The sequence below is a fragment of the Helicoverpa armigera genome, chromosome 5, assembly GCF_030705265.1.
Source record: "Helicoverpa armigera isolate CAAS_96S chromosome 5, ASM3070526v1, whole genome shotgun sequence".
Taxonomy (NCBI): domain Eukaryota; kingdom Metazoa; phylum Arthropoda; class Insecta; order Lepidoptera; family Noctuidae; genus Helicoverpa; species Helicoverpa armigera.
The window spans coordinates 4,199,668-4,217,791 of record NC_087124.1 but is presented as its reverse complement, the minus strand read 5'-3'; the positions used below and the strand labels follow the sequence as shown (position 1 = coordinate 4,217,791).

General features: G+C 37.7%; 4 protein-coding genes across 10 annotated transcripts in view; 3 read left to right on the top strand and 1 right to left on the bottom strand.

Moving 5' to 3' along the window:
* Nucleotides 1-370: 370 nt before the first annotated feature.
* On the top strand, nt 371-5,960 carry LOC110371101 (uncharacterized). The gene is made up of 5 exons (XM_021327211.3): nt 371-845; nt 1,834-2,916; nt 3,273-3,551; nt 4,077-4,218; nt 5,803-5,960. The coding sequence occupies exons 1-5, from the start codon at nt 465-467 to the stop codon at nt 5,934-5,936; spliced, it is 2,019 nt and encodes a 672-aa protein (XP_021182886.3). The 5' UTR covers nt 371-464; the 3' UTR covers nt 5,937-5,960.
* Nucleotides 5,961-6,886: 926 nt separating this feature from the next.
* On the bottom strand, nt 6,887-9,073 carry LOC110369661 (small ribosomal subunit protein eS8). The gene is made up of 6 exons (XM_021325161.3): nt 8,934-9,073; nt 8,604-8,710; nt 8,345-8,444; nt 8,066-8,241; nt 7,253-7,382; nt 6,887-7,029 (listed from the first exon to the last, which is right to left on the bottom strand). The coding sequence occupies exons 1-6, from the start codon at nt 8,935-8,937 to the stop codon at nt 6,920-6,922; spliced, it is 627 nt and encodes a 208-aa protein (XP_021180836.1). The 5' UTR covers nt 8,938-9,073; the 3' UTR covers nt 6,887-6,919.
* A 1,102-nt stretch (nt 9,074-10,175) lies between these two features.
* On the top strand, nt 10,176-11,172 carry LOC110370757 (protein mago nashi homolog). The gene is made up of 2 exons (XM_021326703.3): nt 10,176-10,567; nt 10,952-11,172. The coding sequence occupies exons 1-2, from the start codon at nt 10,310-10,312 to the stop codon at nt 11,132-11,134; spliced, it is 441 nt and encodes a 146-aa protein (XP_021182378.1). The 5' UTR covers nt 10,176-10,309; the 3' UTR covers nt 11,135-11,172.
* Nucleotides 11,173-12,376: 1,204 nt separating this feature from the next.
* The window catches only part of LOC110370345 (maternal protein pumilio), a 70,186-nt gene continuing 64,438 nt past the window's right edge, over nt 12,377-18,124 (top strand). For 3 of the 7 annotated variants that reach the window (XM_021326119.3, XM_021326111.3, XM_021326096.3), the window contains exons 1-2: nt 12,377-13,284; nt 13,462-13,959. In XM_021326119.3, the coding sequence (XP_021181794.1) occupies nt 13,069-13,284; nt 13,462-13,959 (714 nt within the window). In that variant the 5' untranslated portion in view covers nt 12,377-13,068. The remainder of the gene's footprint in view (nt 13,285-13,461; nt 13,960-18,124) is intronic. The other 4 variants (XM_064034604.1, XM_049842670.2, XM_021326103.3 and 1 more) reach the window with 4 other exon arrangements.

The following is an 18,124-nucleotide window of genomic DNA, read 5'->3' as shown; positions in this document are numbered from 1 at the left end:
TTGGATGTTACTAGGGCAATGCGTAAGTAGGTACTAAGGATTTAGAAGTAAGTATAGGTACCTACTTAAAAAATATTTTATGCTCCAAGTTAGTTACATTTTACCTATTTACCTACCCTGTTATAAAATAATGATTCATTTACAATAGAGGTGTATTACAGGTAGGGAAGGTCGTAAATTAATGTGCGTGTAACATCCGAGTCGAATAAGGAGTTCGATCGGTCAAGAATCTCATTAAGTACCTGCTTACTTAATATAGGTACCTTCCTACATGAATGTACCTTGTACGGATAACAATACAGCATATAAAACATTTCGCACAAATCCGGCGAGGGCATTCACCGAAATGTTCGGGGTCTTGATGCTAATTAGCCACGAAGATAATCCAAAGCCCCTCAGTAGACCTGTAGCCGTAGCCCGTGGTCAGCGGAGCGCGTTCACAACAGTTCACAACCGCAGACAACATGCGTGCACACGGACGCGTGCCAAGTTTTAGTTTTGCGAGCGTCATTTTGCGCTGCGCATACATTTACGCGAGTATCACATTTATTGCGGCTTCAGAATATGGTGTGCCTATAGAAATAAAGTTATGGGATACAGGGCGAACGCCTTTAGCCCATATGGTGGATGTAACAAACGAGTTCGGTTTAAAAGTGCTGGCAGAACATAACTTTTTGAATGATAACAACATAGCTTTCTCACCGTATGGTCTGATGGGGATCATGGTCGCATTGTATGAGGGTGTGGATGGAGAGTCCTCGTATCAGATCCAGCGAGGAATGCAACTGCCGTGGAACCGGAATGTCATGAGAATAGGCTTTAGAGATATACATCGCACGCTGAAGGTAAGTGCTCCATATTTATTTGTTTGAGAGCTTTTATTACAATATTCCTTAATATTCGTGTTTTTACATGACTACAGCGAATAAATGTACCTAGGTGGAGACGTAAACTTTTATATAAAGTACCTAATTTAAATATCAAATTAAACCTTCACTTGAACCTATTGTTTCTCGATTATAGCATAAAATCTATATGAATATTATAAAGCTGAGGTGTTTGTTTGTTTGAAGGCGCTAATCTCAGGAAATACTGATTCGATTTGAAAAATTCATTCAGTGTTATATAGCCCTTTTATCGAGGCTACTTTTAATCCGGGATCGTGCAGAGGTTTCCACGGGATGCTGGTGAAACCGCTGGCAGAAGCTAGTAAAATATAATATGTTCGTCTCTTACTTTCGTTAGGAAGTACGGCTAACTGTACATACCAGAATTGTCGTGATCGCATAACATCCCTTCTTTTTGAGGCCGTGATGTGAACTTAGCCTGGGGCAGACGTAACGACCAAAGGCCAATTCTAAACGCAGATGGTCGTTTTTCATTTGTCTACGAACCAAGTCCTTATAATGTGTTTTTTTTTTATATAATCTGCGTTATTAAAACTTGATAGTTAAATCGAGCTTTTTATGAACCAACTTGGCTATTTAAACAATGCTTCGTCCATCGAAAGAAAACGATTCCAACGTCTCTCTAATGGCTCACATTGTATAGCCATTAAGTAGGTACCTACTTACCTATACGAATATGGTTCGTGGTACGACAATGATAAACCTAACGACTAAACAATCAATTAAGTTTGACAGATCGTTCAAATCTGAAAACAGCCCAGCCAAGTATAGCCAAATAAAATTAACTTGTACTTATAGGATGAAATGTTAGATGCACCAACTTGATTTAGTACCTAAGCCTTACCTTCCCTACCCTAAGACTTGAATTGTCTGTTATACAGACAATTTATTAGACAGCCAATAACAACAAAAATCATCATTTCAGACTTATTTTGTTCCGGAAGAAGGATTTTTAGCGGGGCTAGCATTAAACAATGAAAATGTCACTTTCAACGAGCCATACAAAAAGATTTTGCGGTTCTATGGTTTTGATTTAGAAAACGACCAATTGCCGACACTTGCTCCTGATACAAATAGTACTTCAAATAACACAAGTTCAGCTACCACAATGAGTTCAGTAGGGACTAGTGAAACAACGACAATGACTGTGCCAATGACCTCAGAAATTGCACCAGCTAGAGAAGATGCTAGCACTGGTTCCCCGACAAGGGAAGAAACCACGACAACAACCAATCCAAATGCTGAGACAATAAATACCATAGATATAAGAGAAGGTGCAACAACTGCTGCGAGCCCGTCTTCTGCCCCAAATGCAGAGGGCACATCCTTGAGTTCCACTGTCACCACGATAGAAACAACGACTGAGAGAGTAACACAGACCACCCAAACAGCGACTACATCTACCACAGTGGAGGCAACAACACAGGCTCCTACAACCCCAGAAACAGACCCACCCACGACAGCGACCACGACGACAGTTGCCCCAACTGTACCAACTGAAATGGATCCTGTTTCAAGTAGCTCACAAGTTACAAATACAGATGAGCCGACTACCAACAACGAAGTGGATACGTCATCAACCACTGTTGATATGACGCCCAGTACAACCCAAGCCAGTACGACTGATGCAAGTACAACACAGACCAATCCTATAGAGGAAACGCAAACCCAACTATCAACTTTGGACAGCTCTACAATAACATCAACGATAACTGAAAACACCCCAACGGAGGCTGTTATGAGTACAATAACAGAAACACAGCAAACCGATCAAATGTCTACATTAACTTTGGACGACATGACCACTGCATTAAATTCTGTGACACCAGCAAATGAATCTGCTTTAGAGACCCTTGAACGAAAGAAAAAGTCTATTGTAGATTTTATATTCACACACCCACCCTACATAGATGAATATTTGTACAGATCTTATGACATTGGTTCGGATGCAATAAACCCGAGTTTTGACGACAAAATGTTTTTGGCCAACGGCTTGAGAAGCGTTCAGGTACGTAGATATTCTTATCAATAATGTCAAGCTAAAGCTTGGCAAAGCTGAGTAAATACATAGATACACAAAATAATTTGAAACATAATTTTCTTAATCCAAAAATGTGTACCCAGATCAGCTTTCCTTATACCTCATGACAACCATGAAAAATCTGAATTATCTAAATTAATTGAATTGGGTACGCTCTTGCGCCATGACTGTATCATTAAAATGGCTAACTCGTGAATCTCACGTCCTAGCGACATTGTAAATACCCTTGTTATATGTGAGCGTAACCGCAATTTGCATTATAAATTCGCCACAGCACTGCTTTTCATTACACAAACTGATGATGGGTCAATTATTTTCAACAGGTCACGTATATGCGATACGACACAGTGCTGGAGCACGCCTACCTGCCGCATTTAGAGGCCTCGGCATTAAGACTACCGCTGGACAGCGATCGCTACTACTTACTGGTGGTGCTGCCGAACCGGGGCGGTGCTCCGGAGCTGGGCCGGCTACTGTCTCGGATGGCTCGGGAGTCAGACTTGTCAGACATTTATTCGGTGTTGCGTCCGCGTCGTGTGAAGGGAATCGTGCCCAGCTTCACTGTTAAAGGTCATGTGACTTTAACTACAGATTTGCAAAAGGTAAAAAACGCTAAGTTTTAGTACCTACCTCAAGCATTAACTATGGCCCGCTACAAGGTTCTCTAAAATACTTTTTTTAATGTCTGTTAGTAACATTGGGTTAACTATAGCGACCTTATAGGTACTATCTAAATATATCTACAATACAATTTGTTTTTGACCTACTTTGGGTTCAGTAACAAAAAGCTGGGCTTCTGCCATTAGGCAGGTATTACCATAATAATTAGTTTTGTGAACAGGCATTTACATACAGATTCGTACCTACAACATCACAGACACATGTATCATTGGTGTCCCGTGTCATAAATGACCAAATTGACTAGGGATGTCTGTAAAACAAATGCTATGTACCTAGGTAAATACTTATGCTTACCTAGTAAGAAATGATTAGCCTAAGTACATTGTTTAAATAACATTTTGTATTTATGTTGCGATAACATCAAATATAAAATTTTTGGCCTTCGAGCTAGCTGAAGGTTTTTTTTTTAACAAAAGGCTTTAATCTGCGTTGCAATTTAATTGCAGCTTGGCATTAGAGATGTTTTCGAACCGCGACAGCGCGACTTCACGCTGATGACGAGGCAGCCGGGAGTCTACGTGCGGAGCATTGAACAAGCAGTCTCCGTCGCTATCCGCAAATACCGACCGGACGATCAGAAGAAGAATAGTAAGTGATACTAATCAATCAATATCATTATTTACATATTTAATTATTTGTACATAAATACATATATAGTTATTAAGAGACATTACACAATTCACTGCACTATGTGAAACAGGGAGTGAGTTCGTAACTTAATTTAGTTTTGATTAGAGGCGTGGATCGTGTTCGTATGGTAGGCACCTATTATTTAACCTGCGGTGGTGCTCCGACTCGGGCCCTAATGATTATACCAACGCCGAGCCACCGCCGTTCCGGCATGAACCATTTAATTGGCTTCTCGGCTGGATATACCGTGGCCATGTGTGGGTGCGTGGTCACCCGAAGACTAGGGTCACTCGTCGTCGCCGTCATGGTCCGACGCGCATTGGTACGGCCCTTGCCGGGATATGTTTAAATATCATGCATTCGAGTAACCAATAAATTGGTACACTGATATAAAAAATTATAATACATAAAAATGTAAGCCTTATTCAATATTTAGACGTAGGTGGCAACTGGCAAGGCAACTGCACGGCATTGTAATCATTGCAATATTGTAATCGGTGCTCCATATAAACATTCTTAAATGTTAACAACGCGCGAAGACATTTCGTGTCCTCGTTTTCCGGCGCAGGGGCTGAGATAATTGTTACCAAAAGAGTGCAAAGCCGAGGTGTCAAGTGGCGAGAGCGGCCCAGCCGCATCCATTGTCTCGCGGTGGTGGCGTAACACGGCGACACGCGCATTTGCGTCCATTGATGCGGTGCGGGTGCGCTGGCGCACTGCTCTCCGTGCGCCATCGACAATTAGGGAAATCACCCGCTGCAACATCAATGCGACCTCAATGCTTAATCGCGAGATGAAAATGATGATTTGCAGATAGTCCATCATTTCAATTACATAAATGAGTTTAGCAGAAAAAATCACTAGATGATTATTTCCGGTGGCCACAGTTGGCTTATTCTGTTTCGATTGTTATGATAAGAGCTTAGTATTTGGATGCAAGGACGTTCATTATGAAATATTTTATTTATAAATAAAATTATTGTTATTTATCTACCTACCTACATAATTTATCAAAATATTAAAAAATATAATAGCTTAATTTTTTTGATCATTGAAAGCCATTCTTTCTTTCATGTTCAATGTTATTGAATTTAAATATATTTATTCTAGTGGTTTGAAATGTGTACCTTGGTGATTTGGGTTATTCCGGCTCGGTAACACCCTTTCGTCAACACTGTTGACGATCGGGAAAAAAAAAGTTTCGTTCGTTCACAGTGTCCATGAATGGTGGTTTTTATTTTTAAAATATGGAATTAAAATGTCATGGATTTTTAAAATATTTTAATGGATTATGTTAGATCTTTTAAAACACAATTAACTAGAAAATAAAAGTGTCCTTATCATGTGCATAATAACGATTTTACACTAAAATAATAAGTAGCGATCGTCAACACTGTGAACGAACGAAACTTTTTTTTCCCGATCGTCAACAGTGTTGACGAAAGGGTGTTACCGAGCGGGAATAACCCAGTGATTTCTAGCGCATTTCATCTAGTCTGTAGTAATGTAGGCACCTAACAAGCAATCTTGTGTTTTTGCCAGGATATGTAACAAGCCGTGATCCTGTCATATTCTCCGCGACATACCCGTTCCTGTACTTCGTCATGGACGCCAGCATCCACGTCGCGCTCATGGCTGGCAAGATGGTGGACCCGCTCAATTCTAGGATATTATAGTCTTAATAGAACTTTTGGTAGTTTTATTTACATTCAAAACTACAACTGCTTGTGCAGGCTCATTACAACCCTTTTTGGTAGGTAAAAAAACAAAGTACCTATACCAAATAATGTATCCAGAGAGAGTAAAACTCAAAATTGGTCATTCATCAACGCCGTTAAATCAGTCAATCAGGCCTTGTCATTGTTTATGGTTAGGTACTCTAAGATCTTTCCTTCCTTCCTTCTAAGACCTTCTTCTTGAGTATATAAGAGGCAGCCTGAAAGTAGCACCAGTGACAGACTAAATGAGGGGTCTGTATTTGTCGAGGTACTGGCATGTGATGAGGTGTGAAGCGTGTTACAAAGAATCTGTAATGTATGAGTGTGGAAAAATTGACCGAGGAAAAGATGGGACTAAGTAAAAGAGGATAAGAACAAAAGAGGAGAGGATGATAGTATGACACCTAACCGAGAAACGCAAGCAAATAACAGATTGGTAAAAGTTCGCCGACCCCAAATAACTTGAGAAAAGGGCAGTAAGTAGTCAACGGCGCAGAAGTGTGCTCATTCGTAAAACAATGGTACGGAACCTTTCGTGCGCGAGTCTGACTCGTATTTGGCCCGTTTTTTTTTTCTTGATCTCAAGCCATAATATGGTTGTCACACAATGACAACAGCAGTGGGATCATAAATCTACGGTCTGCCCCTGGCTGCTTAGCGTTATTCTTTCAATCTTCAAGGCTATAGACAGACGGACTGCATTTCAACTGCAATTTTCAGTTCAAGAGCAGTTTGAATGCAGTTGACATGACTGCAATAGAACTACAAATCAAACGTGCAGTCCGATTGCAGTTGAAATGCAGTCGGTCTGTCTAGAGCCCAAGGTTGATTTTTATGTAGTTTTCAAAGATTCAAAGATGTTTAGTGTGGTGGAAGGTTACAAGCTAGAAGAATGAAAAGACAAAAAATACTTTTTTGTATTTATTTCTACATTACACTTCTCACTTCGCCCTCTTGGATTTGATCTTTCTTAAGTAGAACTCAAGCTCCTTGCCTTCTAGGATGTAACCATCGGCGCGGCCGCACTGGCCAGGTCGACTGGCTACACACGCTGCAAACAATTTAAAATCGCTTAATACATGATGCCTTAATAGAACCTTAAATGAAAATATTAATAGAAAGAATTCTCAGAGTAACTATGACAGAATAGATCATCCAACTGCTGGACTGTTCCCAAAACGGTACCAATCCATAATGCAGTCTCAAAACTTCTCGATCACATCATTGAATGTTGAATTATTCAAATATTTCAACAAATGCTAGAACTAGCTTACCTAACAAACGCCCAGTGTGGAATTGCTCTTCCAATGCACCCTCAACCTTGGAGAGGCGCTGCCTAGCCAGATACTTCTTGGCAGTCTTCTGGCTGCGTTTCTTGTTGATGATGGCATCCTCTGCCTCAGTCTATAAACAATAAGGTTAGATTAAAAATAAATCTTTTTAAAATTTACTATACTACTACAGTCATGCTGTTCCTCAGTTTTTGCATAAATCACTATTCATTCATCTGACACGCAAACTCTCATCATTGTATAAAAAATTATAAATATAAATTCAGATCTGTTATGCTCCAGGCAGGCACATTTATAAACAGCCAACAGAATCTTACTTATTTTCCATTACAATACAAATCATACATTGGCCAATGAAATGACATGCTCTCAAGTGTTATTATTAAATGGCAACTAGAGATATTAGTAGCATTTACTATAATGTTGAGAACTATAAATAATAAAGTTACCCATAGCTCCTGAGCATAGACAAGCACTGCCACAATCATCTGACCAAGATGCTCTGTGGCCAATGATGAGCTCCTGAGCATATGGCCATTGCTTTATTGCATGGCAAATGCGGCAAGCATTGCTCGAATACACATTGCCTCACTATGACTAACATAATATCAAATCCAGTTGCTTGGACCCTCAATCAGAAAAAGACTTGCTTCTGAACTAAACGTTAATACTAATTTGTGAAACATTTACCACTACTACTACACCTAGCTTTACTATCAAGTTTTGAAAAACTTAAAGCAACACTAACCCTAGAGTTTAGATAAGTTAGATAAGTAGCACATGACAATTTCTTACCAATTTGGCACCCTTCTTCCTTCCAAGAGGCAGCAAGTAGTGAGACTCATACCACTGCCTGAAGGGTGTAGCATCCACCACAACAATAGCGTTCTTCACCAAAGTCTTGGTACGCACCAACTCATTGTTGGAAGCATTGTACACCACATCAATGATACGGGATTTGCGGGTGGAGCCTGAAATACAAACAATTATAGTTTTAAATCACTGAATATGAGACACACAAATGCACTTCAACGTTTTACTGCACTATCATATACCGCAATACAAAATACTCACATTCTGATCCCCACGAGAAATTGCCAGTGTCTAAACGCAGTGCACGATATTTCGTGTTGCCACCGCGAGAGCGCACCAAGTGAATGCGCTGGGGGCCAAGCTGCAAAACAAACAATTATTAGAACCTTATCTGCAACTGAACATGGAACAAAGAAGCGAAATAATAAGTAGTTCAATAGCAACTAAGGTTTACTTACAGTAAACACATGGTTCAAAATATAACAACTTGTCAAAATAGGTTATGTTTCGAAGTGCTCACCTTAGTGTTGGCAGCCGGGCGGCCCAACTCATACTTCCTCTTCTTACGGATGGGGGCACGCTTGCCGCCCGTAGCTCTCCGTTTATGCCAATGATCACGACTGATACCTGCACCACACAAATATTATCATTTATGACATACCAGCAGCTTTACCAATACTTCCCATCAGTCAATTTTACTCATTTCCACTCATTAAACACAAAATATTAACAGAAGTTGAATCACTGAACAATTCACAATTCCATAACGGTTGTGATTATTACTAATTTGTCACCATTTATAAGATATTCTTCGATTTTATTTATTTCCACAAGAACTACTGATACTCACCCATCTTGGCTGGGTTGGAAAAGAAAAGATTTGTTTGACAGACGGAACTTCTAAACCTCTACTACTCTGTAGTCTATGGTTAATGGTAGGTAGTCTATACGCGATCCCGAGAATCGCTTTCAAACCGGCTTTTTAGTACACTCCGATATTATATTACACAGACGAAAGAGATTATGTTTTCTTCGAAAGTTCTTATAGTAAATTGTTACGAAGAAATAATCTTTCGAAGACATTAAACTATTCTTTTGAGTCTGAAAAATAAAGGACCGCGTCCACAAGGCGCCCCTTTGAGGATTGTTACAAACTTCACTTAAAGCAAAATTTCAGCTTAGATATTAACGCAAAACATAATTATAACACTATATCTAGAATTTTACTTATATTATTCCTCAAAATATACCAGACACAGTTCGCAGACGTTCGGTCACGACAAAAAAACAATTGGTAATCAATAGAATGTTACTGTCAATAATTCAAATAACGAAAAAGAATACATTTGTATTTTTTATGAAAAAAAAATGTCAAAAAAGTTTTTTTGTAATCATTATTTTTAAAAGCGGATGCCCAAAAAAAAAACAAGAGGCGATAAAAATATTGAATAGTAAAGTAGACCACACAGCAGTTCACTTTACACACATTTCAATTTATTTTGCATAAAACTATGAATGAACTGGCCAACATTATCTAATAATATATGCAGAAGCATGCGTTGAATAGCAGGGTTCATAGTATTCTTGGGTTTCGTGCATTCGTGCATCAACCTAGTATATAAGATGCTATAATCACCAAAACGACGACAATACCTATTTCGTAATGTTATACACTCGCGGATTTCTCGCGAGGGTTTTCGTGTAGCTGTTCACACGAAAACGTTATCTTCGTACATCATTAATTTGGTTTTTATTTCATTCATATATTTACATTAATTTTTAAAATAGTAAAATTGTATACACTTATTTCTTTTTTTTGTTGATCTCTATGTGAAGAATTTTATTTACCTGAAAATAAAGAATATTTAATTTAATTACCGTTTAAATATTTTCATATAATAATTCATTTATTTTAATTTAGGATTTATGTCCATAACGAAAGCCCCAAGCCCAAGGTGGACAAATAGCCCAGGACAAAAGTTCCTGACTAACTTTCAAGCTCGTACGGTATTTATTTTGTATGTTTTGTATTCTGTGGCACAACCACGCAAGCGAAGTCACTTTCATTCACTCACTTCATTCATTCATGCCGCTCGGCTTGTAATAAAATTGTTGCTCCGATTTCTCTTCTCCTCGTTTTGTTTGATTGATTTTCGTTTGTGCAAATAGCGTGGTACGATTAATTATTATTTATGACAGTGTCCGTTATTACAGTTTAACTTAATAATGTCGTCGGATTTTTATATTCGTTACTACGTAGGCCACAAAGGCAAATTTGGTCATGAATTTTTAGAATTTGAGTTCCGCCCTGATGGCAAATTGCGGTATGCAAATAATTCCAACTACAAAAATGATACAATGATTCGCAAAGAAGCCTATGTACATCCTTGTGTAATGGAAGAGCTGAAGAGAATTATTGTGGACTCAGAAATTATGCACGAAGATGACCGTTTGTGGCCACAACCAGACAGAGTGGGAAGACAGGTACAGGAAACAATTTTTACCAGCATTAATTACCACAACACTCTTACTACGTATTAATAGAAAAATCTGCTAGTCGAAATGTTAAAACAGCAACAAATTCATTGTTTTCATAACCCTAAACTGCTAATATTGTGTTAGTGATTTAAGGTTAATTTGTTTGAATCAAAATAGTACCATGGATTGTGTATACAAATAAATTGTTATATATCCGAGCTCCATAACATAATAGTTTCTCCCTTAACATAAAGGTTCATATAGTTATACATATACCTATAACATATTATTCACAATTTTTTTATTTATTTTGAAATTGAATTCAAAATAATGCAAACCATAAAGCTACAAGATTATAAAAGATGCTAATGTTTGTTTTGTCTTTTGCAGGAATTGGAAATAGTTATAGGTGAAGAACACATTTCCTTTACTACATCTAAAACTGGATCACTAGTGGATGTGAATCAGTCTCGTGATCCTGAAGGACTCCGTGGTTTTTACTACTTAGTGCAAGATCTCAAATGCCTGGTATTTTCTCTCATTGGCCTTCACTTTAAGATCAAACCAATATAAGTCTAATATAAACTAAGTGAAATAAAACTTTTCAATAATTTTTGACTTTTATTATAATACACTTTTATCTACACCAAGCACATGGATCATCTAGTTTTATAAGACTATTTTATATCCTGAACCCACTATCATTTGTAATACTCTCATACCTCCACAGTAGCATATAGCATAAAGTAGTAGTGTTAACTAAACTTAAAATGAAATTAGAGGAAAACCACTTTTATACCTTGAGAGAAGAGAATTTGTTACCAAGCTTAATAGCAAACTTTAATATATACAACTGACAGACTCATTACAGGAAGGAATTTCATATATTGACAGCAGTTTGGATTTATCTAAACTGGCTAAGGGACTTTTTTTATAACAATTCAACCTTTAGTTCAATTTAATTCTTTTTTAATATAGGTAGTAATAAAAATGTCGTCTGTGCGTCAGCCAGAGATAAAATTTAGCTTACGGCATGGCAGAAGACAGCTAGTCTACAGCTTTGTGCGGTTGCGGAACATAGTTCCCCAGGGACGAGGATGAATTTGCAGGTAAAATCTGGCAAACGCCCTAGGTTTGTAATGTTAGATTAAAACGACAGAACTCTCCCTGATCTGACCTCTTATGAGTATAGGATTCTTTGGATGGTGTGTAGTGATAGTGCATAAAATAAGAGGCATTTACGCTCGTCTAAAGCCTCTAGTGTGCAAGTACTCTTAGGCTCGCGGTTGAACGCTCTTTCAAGCTGAGCTTAAAAAACCGAGTGGATTATTTGTTTTAATAGTTTTAAAAGCTCTTGGTTATAAGTTGTAGTATATAATAAAACTATTAAAAGTCAAAGTTCTCGAGAAATGAGAAATTAACAATTATTATTTCCGATGGCAACACAAACTTCTTTGATAACAAGCAGGGCAAACTTTGTTTACTTTCTGTGGATTATTTGACAGACAACTAAATCACGTTTCTTTTAACTTAATGAATTGCGTAGCCAAATTTAATTTGAAGAAAATATAAATAGAAAGTATATCAAGTAATGATAAAAAATAATATTAATTATATCATTTAATTAAACAAAAGACATGCGTATGCAAATTTATTGAAAATATGCAACATTAAGATTTTTCTTTATAATTTTAATTATTATATTTTAATTTTAATAATTTTACAACTGTCTTGTTCTTGTAAAATGTGTTGTTTAAATTTAAAATATTAAATAGATATTTATAAGTAAATATTTACTTGCACAGGAACGTGTCTGGCTTTATGTATTTATGTTTATAGTATAGTTTTGCGCGTTGCGCGCGCATCGCATCTGCCCGACCGACCGATTATGGCGGACAGGCAGTGAAGAATGTTTGTCGTCTTTTCTAAATCAGAAAGTATCGACAGCAGCCAATGGCATAAACCGGGTTTTTAGTAAAAATTGTACATTGTAAATAGTTCTGTGTACATATAGTAATTATATTTGTGCTCGTTTTGTTTAGAAATTCTGTGAATAGTGTATTATTTTGAGTGTTTATTCCGTTCAGTTTTCGACGCCGACTAATAGCTATATCCTAACGTTAGTACATCAGTAAAACTCATATAACTTCTGAATTCGTCAATTCAGTAATTTTGTATCATATAAATCATTGATTTCACTTCTTGTCTTTGTTTCGATCCGTCAAGGAGACCGTTGCAGTAGGTGCAATATTTTGGTTTCACTTAGCGGCTGTCATCGTGCTTTGATAAACCTACTGTCATTACAAAGACAAAAAGACAGATTTAGTCGCCAAATGTATTCAATATCGAGATCTGGTTGTTGTATGTAGTCTATTTGATAATGTAAAACGGTTTAATTACACATCTGCTGTATTATTATTGTAAGTAGCGCTATTATATCTATAAAGAGTAGATCGCGAGACATTTTGTGTTTACGGTTACGAAGGATCGAAGTGTTGTGAAACTGAATGCTCGAACCTCACGGTAGCCCAATGAAGTGGCCGGGAACGGGAGCGGAAGAAGAGGCGGGTGAAGCTGGTTTGCAGAGCACGCGCGCTTCTCAGGCTCGGAGCCAGGACGATGCCACTGTGCATTACGTGTTCCAACGAGAGCCACAGGAGGGCGAGCTGCCCTCGCTAGCTCCTAAACAGCGCTGGGCTGTTGGCGACGATACTATTGTTGAGGTTAGTTGGCTACTCCATAACTTCACCTATGTAATCTTTCTATTACAATATAACCTAAAATTGCTAATTACCTGTCAATGTTTTGTAGTTTTTGTATGTTTACAGTAACTTTACATTATTTATATTTGTATTAGTACCCATTTATTGTTATTCAATGTTTATTTATTACAATTTCAGAGCCCAGATAAATGGAAGAACACCAACCCTATGACTATGAACAATATGCACCATCAAGCTCAACTGCAACTTAAGAATACACAAACAAATCAACAACAGTTCATTAACCAAGCTATAGCTTCATCAGTCGGAACATTAGCTATGAATCCTTCAGTTATTGGAAGCCATCCAGCTCATTTGACTACCAACATGGTACACACTCAACTGGCTCCTTTGCAAAACCCTACTCTTGGAAACAATTTGACAATTCAGAATAGCGCAGTGATGCTGCCACAGTTGCAAGGCATGCAAAATGCTCCACAATTGGGCCAACAAGGCCTGTATGACATTCATCAACACCACGGGAATCCTATGCAAGCTATGAATGGTATTGGAAAGAATACTGAGCACCTGATGTACTTGAGTCAGGCTGGTATGCTTGCTCCTGGAACCAATCAGTTTCTCCAACAAGGACAGAATCAACTAGGTCTTACTCCAGTTGCTGCCATCAGAAACCAGGTAAGAGCATTTTTCATTTTTTCTGTAATTTTGCATGTTTACGTGTTGTAGAGTATATAATTGCACATGTAGAATGGATACCATTTTTAGAATGTACATTTTGTGTCCCTTAATCAGATTCAATGTATATTGTAAGGGCTAATATTAACTTCAATTTGATTCTTGCTTACTTAATGCCCTTGAGCATGCAACATCCACTAAGCATATTTGACCTGCTTATGAAATACATTACAAAAATCAACTTTGTAGCTGGTTTAGATGATGGTATAGGAGTATCAATGAAAGTAGGTTCAATTCATTTAAATTCGATGACATTGTCATTTACCATCAGGTGAGATGGTGCTCAAAATCGTGCCTATTTACAGTAAATATAAAGAAACACTGTTTTGGTACTTCATAACTTATTAAAGTTAATATTTCATCAACTCATGCCTAGTTCCTATGAAAAGAAATTATTTGTTTTAATGAAATTGTTTTTTTTTAAATTAGCCTCAAAGACTAAACATCAAAAGTTATTAAAAAATATTTTTTTTATAAGAACCATAGTATAATGTACATTGACAGGTGTCAAGGGATTTCTTTTTAACTATTAATACAGTATTTATATGACTCTCAAGTTGCCTAAAACATAAATAGGTATATTTTTTTACACATTCAATTTGTGAAGAGCCTGTAGCAGTGTGGGGTGATCAATCAAAAGTTAATCTGAGCATGGTGTGGTTAGTCAGTTTGTGCCTCAACAAAAACAATTAGCCCAAGTGTCCTGGCAGTCATTTGTAAATATTCAACAGTTGTCAAGGGCACATAGTCAGAACTATATAGCTATTGTTTTTTATGAAAGCATCAGGCCGCTGCCTCGAATTTTGCGGGCAGCGGGGCGGCAGCGGCGGCGGCGCGGGAGCGGCAGGATCTTACGCGTATAATCAAATGGACCGGCCCTCGAATACAGTGGCGCGGGGAGCGGGCAACGAGCGGTGAGCTGCAGTCAAACGGTGACCGCCCGCGCCGCCGCCGCTGCCGCCCCGCTCCCCGCAAAATTCGAGGCAGCGGCCTCATAGGCAATTTTCAAAGTGCCTTTTGCACTATATATTTTACTAGCTGTTCCATGTGGTTTCACCCATCCCAGGGCAACTTGTTCCCATGTCTGGCTAAAGCAAAGCCCATATATACCTCAGAGAATGTAGCTGCCTAACAGTGAAAGAATACTAAGTCTTCAGCTCAGTAGATCCAGAGCCTATTTGATGCAAACAAACATACCAACATTTGAATCCGTCCTCTTTATATATTAGTATAGATATAGATAAATTTTTCTCAATATCAACTATATATTTTTTGCTTTTCATGACTAAATAGAATTTAGTGAGCAATGGTGCCGGTCAGTTTGCTTAAATACTGGCTTAGAAACCATCTAGAGATTAGACAAAAAATACATTCTATTAACAAAAATATTTTATTAAAATTAGCTGTGTGGTATCACAGGCCCATAGCAACAACCGTACTTTCCTTTTTCTTTTTGCTAAGGGTTTCATTTATAAACTATGCTTACTTCATCTGAATGCAATTGTTTCAATCCACAAGGCATAAATGAGGTGCAAGTTTTTCTAATTGAGATTTCTTGGAAATCTCAAAGTACATCAGCTCCTACATCTATATTATTACTAATATAATAAAAAGGAAACATTTATTATTTGTTTAAAGGCTCCGAAACTACTGCAGAGATTTGAATAATTCTTTCAGTTCGCTCTTGGGAAGCTGGACTATCCCCCGAGTATGATACCTAATATTTTATCCAGGTATAGACAATAGTTCCCACGGGTATGCGGGTGGCCCTGCTGGAAAACAGTTAGATATAATGTGGAATGGGAAGAGAAAAAGGCGGCAACACTGTCTTAGCTATCCTTCAAAAACTTTAATCGAAATATATATTTCAATCCCTAGGTATTTCCACTATCCTACAATAGAAGGAATATAGTACTCTGTCAACTACTGGATATAACTAGGTCACCTCAGAAACAAGTTTGGAAGTTGTTTAGAATACTATGCCTTTTATCTTCTTATTCTTATTGAGTAGGTTGCAGTTTTAATCACTCTCTTGAGTTAGAGTTTTCTCAAATCTGCGTGGAATTTAATAACGACTTCTGCTGAGTAGCATTCAGGGTCGCCGTCCTCCCAGGCAGCAGGGGAATGTAACAACGCCAACTTCCAGACTCCAGGCTGCTTTGTGAAAGTTGTAAAATCCACAGAGTTATTCACCTGACCCAGGGATCGAACCCGGGATTCCGTAAACGGCATTCGCGCTTGTGACCACCGAGAACAACGGGGCGGTTAATTAATGAAATCCTTAAAAAGGTTTAATAGAAGAAAGTGATCATAGCCACCCGTAAATCATATTTATGGTAATACTTTTTATCTGAGTGTTTTAAACAGTTTCCTTCAGGAAGCGATTGAAGCCCATGGCAGAAACTGGTTAAAATATAATCTAATCTTGGATACTGTATTGTAAACTGTACTGTATTTATAAAGCGCTATTGCTGTGCATGGGGTCTCGAGTACGATTACTGGATCGGGTTTGGATGGGAGAACTTATCACCCACAACGCGGCTTGGAGTTCAGAAGTAAGGCTTTTCCCGCGCCTGATTTCTCGCCAGACTCTATATGAGGGCCAGACTCTACACCAGAAGTTTTTCCCCGCTCTATTTTGGCGGTATCTGGGTCTCAGAGTGATGGAACAAAGAGTGCATCCGTGTTTGTGCATACGTTTATACACTATACTATGTACTTCACAGCCGGCTGAACTCCTTCGAAAACAGCCGCCACAATAGCTGAAAATCTAACTGTACGGCGTAGTCTGTTTTTTTGCTTTTTGGCTTGTGTATGACTGTTGATGATTAATATCAATCTTTGCGTGAGCCTGTTGAAATGATGGTTATGTTATTTATAATAACAGTCAGGAACTCTATACGTCTAAAAGGGAATCTATCGTTTTGATCAGCGGAGACTATTCTTAGTACATATGTTGGTAATGTTATTTGCCGAATTTTATAAATAAAAGAATACATAATGTTTTCGAAAGCACACTTTTCGATATCATGTATTTGATTTTAAAATCTATCTCTGAGTCTTAAGGACTTGAGTTGTTCTGCATGTACATGTTGTCGTCCAATAGTGCAACAAAATTAGTGTATTACAATACTACGAAAGGCTTCTCGCTCAGTCACTACGTGACTTGATGCACAATATATAACACAAGAAGATTTAAAGATTGCTAATTAGTAATGGGTGACTGATTAATCTAATTTATGGAACCTTTATCTTTTGCTGCATGTCCATCATTTTAAACTTTTGGTGTAAGTTTGTTAAAAATCTAGTCTGTTTAATTTTCGCAGTCATGATTTGTACCTGCTCTGTATCTGCTTGAAGTTATTTCTCCCAAAATTTGATAGCTTCATTAACTAGAAGTAGGCACTAGTATTAGATAAGAATTTTTTGTACGAGTTTCAAAATTATAGTCATTGGAATTGTGGACGATGAAAACATTTTAATGTCATACATTGATGATGTCTCTGTTTCCAATACATTTCATGCAGTCTCAAATTTACCAAGTGTACCTATATTTGACCAAGATATTTTATAAGCAACACACCATGTCCACAGAGTGTCTACTCTTCTACTGTTCACAAAAACTAACCATAAAAATAATTCATAATCATTAAGAATACTTGCATCATTTAAAAATAAAACGGGAAGAGGTAAAAAATATGTCAATCAGAGCAATCGCATTCATGAATGAAGAAGAGGGATAGGCTATATGCTCTTCTTCTTGTTCCAAAATATTGTTCCCTGTGAATTCGAATGCTGTTTATTGGATGTATCATAAAACTTCTGCCAGTGGTTTTACCCGCATCCCTAGCTGCATGCCGTCCTCGGTAAATGGGCTATATAACACTATTATATCGAAACGGGTTAATAGATAGTCCCTTTCGACTCAATTGTAATTGTTATAAAAGTAATTTTGAATAGGATACAAGAGAAAGATTTAAAGATGCAAGTCCACAGATAGATACAATATTGGGAATGGCCGTTACACGCTAGCAAAAGAATCGAACTTTTTTTTATAACTCAGTTTAAAAATAAAATGCCGCTAAAAATATTGTTAATACAAAAT

Bases quoted from the DNA above. Each gene is read 5' to 3' on its own strand.
- LOC110370757 (XM_021326703.3), top strand. From the start codon at position 10,310: ATGTCGTCGGATTTTTATATTCGTTACTACGTAGGCCACAAAGGCAAA. The intron at 10,568-10,951 runs GTACAGGAAACA...TGTCTTTTGCAG, and splicing joins CAGACAGAGTGGGAAGACAG to GAATTGGAAATAGTTATAGG.
- LOC110369661 (XM_021325161.3), bottom strand. The intron at 8,445-8,603 runs GTGAGCACTTCG...TTTGTTTTGCAG, and splicing joins GCCCGGCTGCCAACACTAAG to CTTGGCCCCCAGCGCATTCA. The intron at 7,030-7,252 runs GTAAGCTAGTTC...AATTGTTTGCAG, and splicing joins CCACACTGGGCGTTTGTTAG to CGTGTGTAGCCAGTCGACCT.
- LOC110371101 (XM_021327211.3), top strand. From the start codon at position 465: ATGCGTGCACACGGACGCGTGCCAAGTTTTAGTTTTGCGAGCGTCATT. The intron at 2,917-3,272 runs GTACGTAGATAT...TATTTTCAACAG, and splicing joins ACGGCTTGAGAAGCGTTCAG to GTCACGTATATGCGATACGA. The intron at 4,219-5,802 runs GTAAGTGATACT...TGTTTTTGCCAG, and splicing joins GGACGATCAGAAGAAGAATA to GATATGTAACAAGCCGTGAT.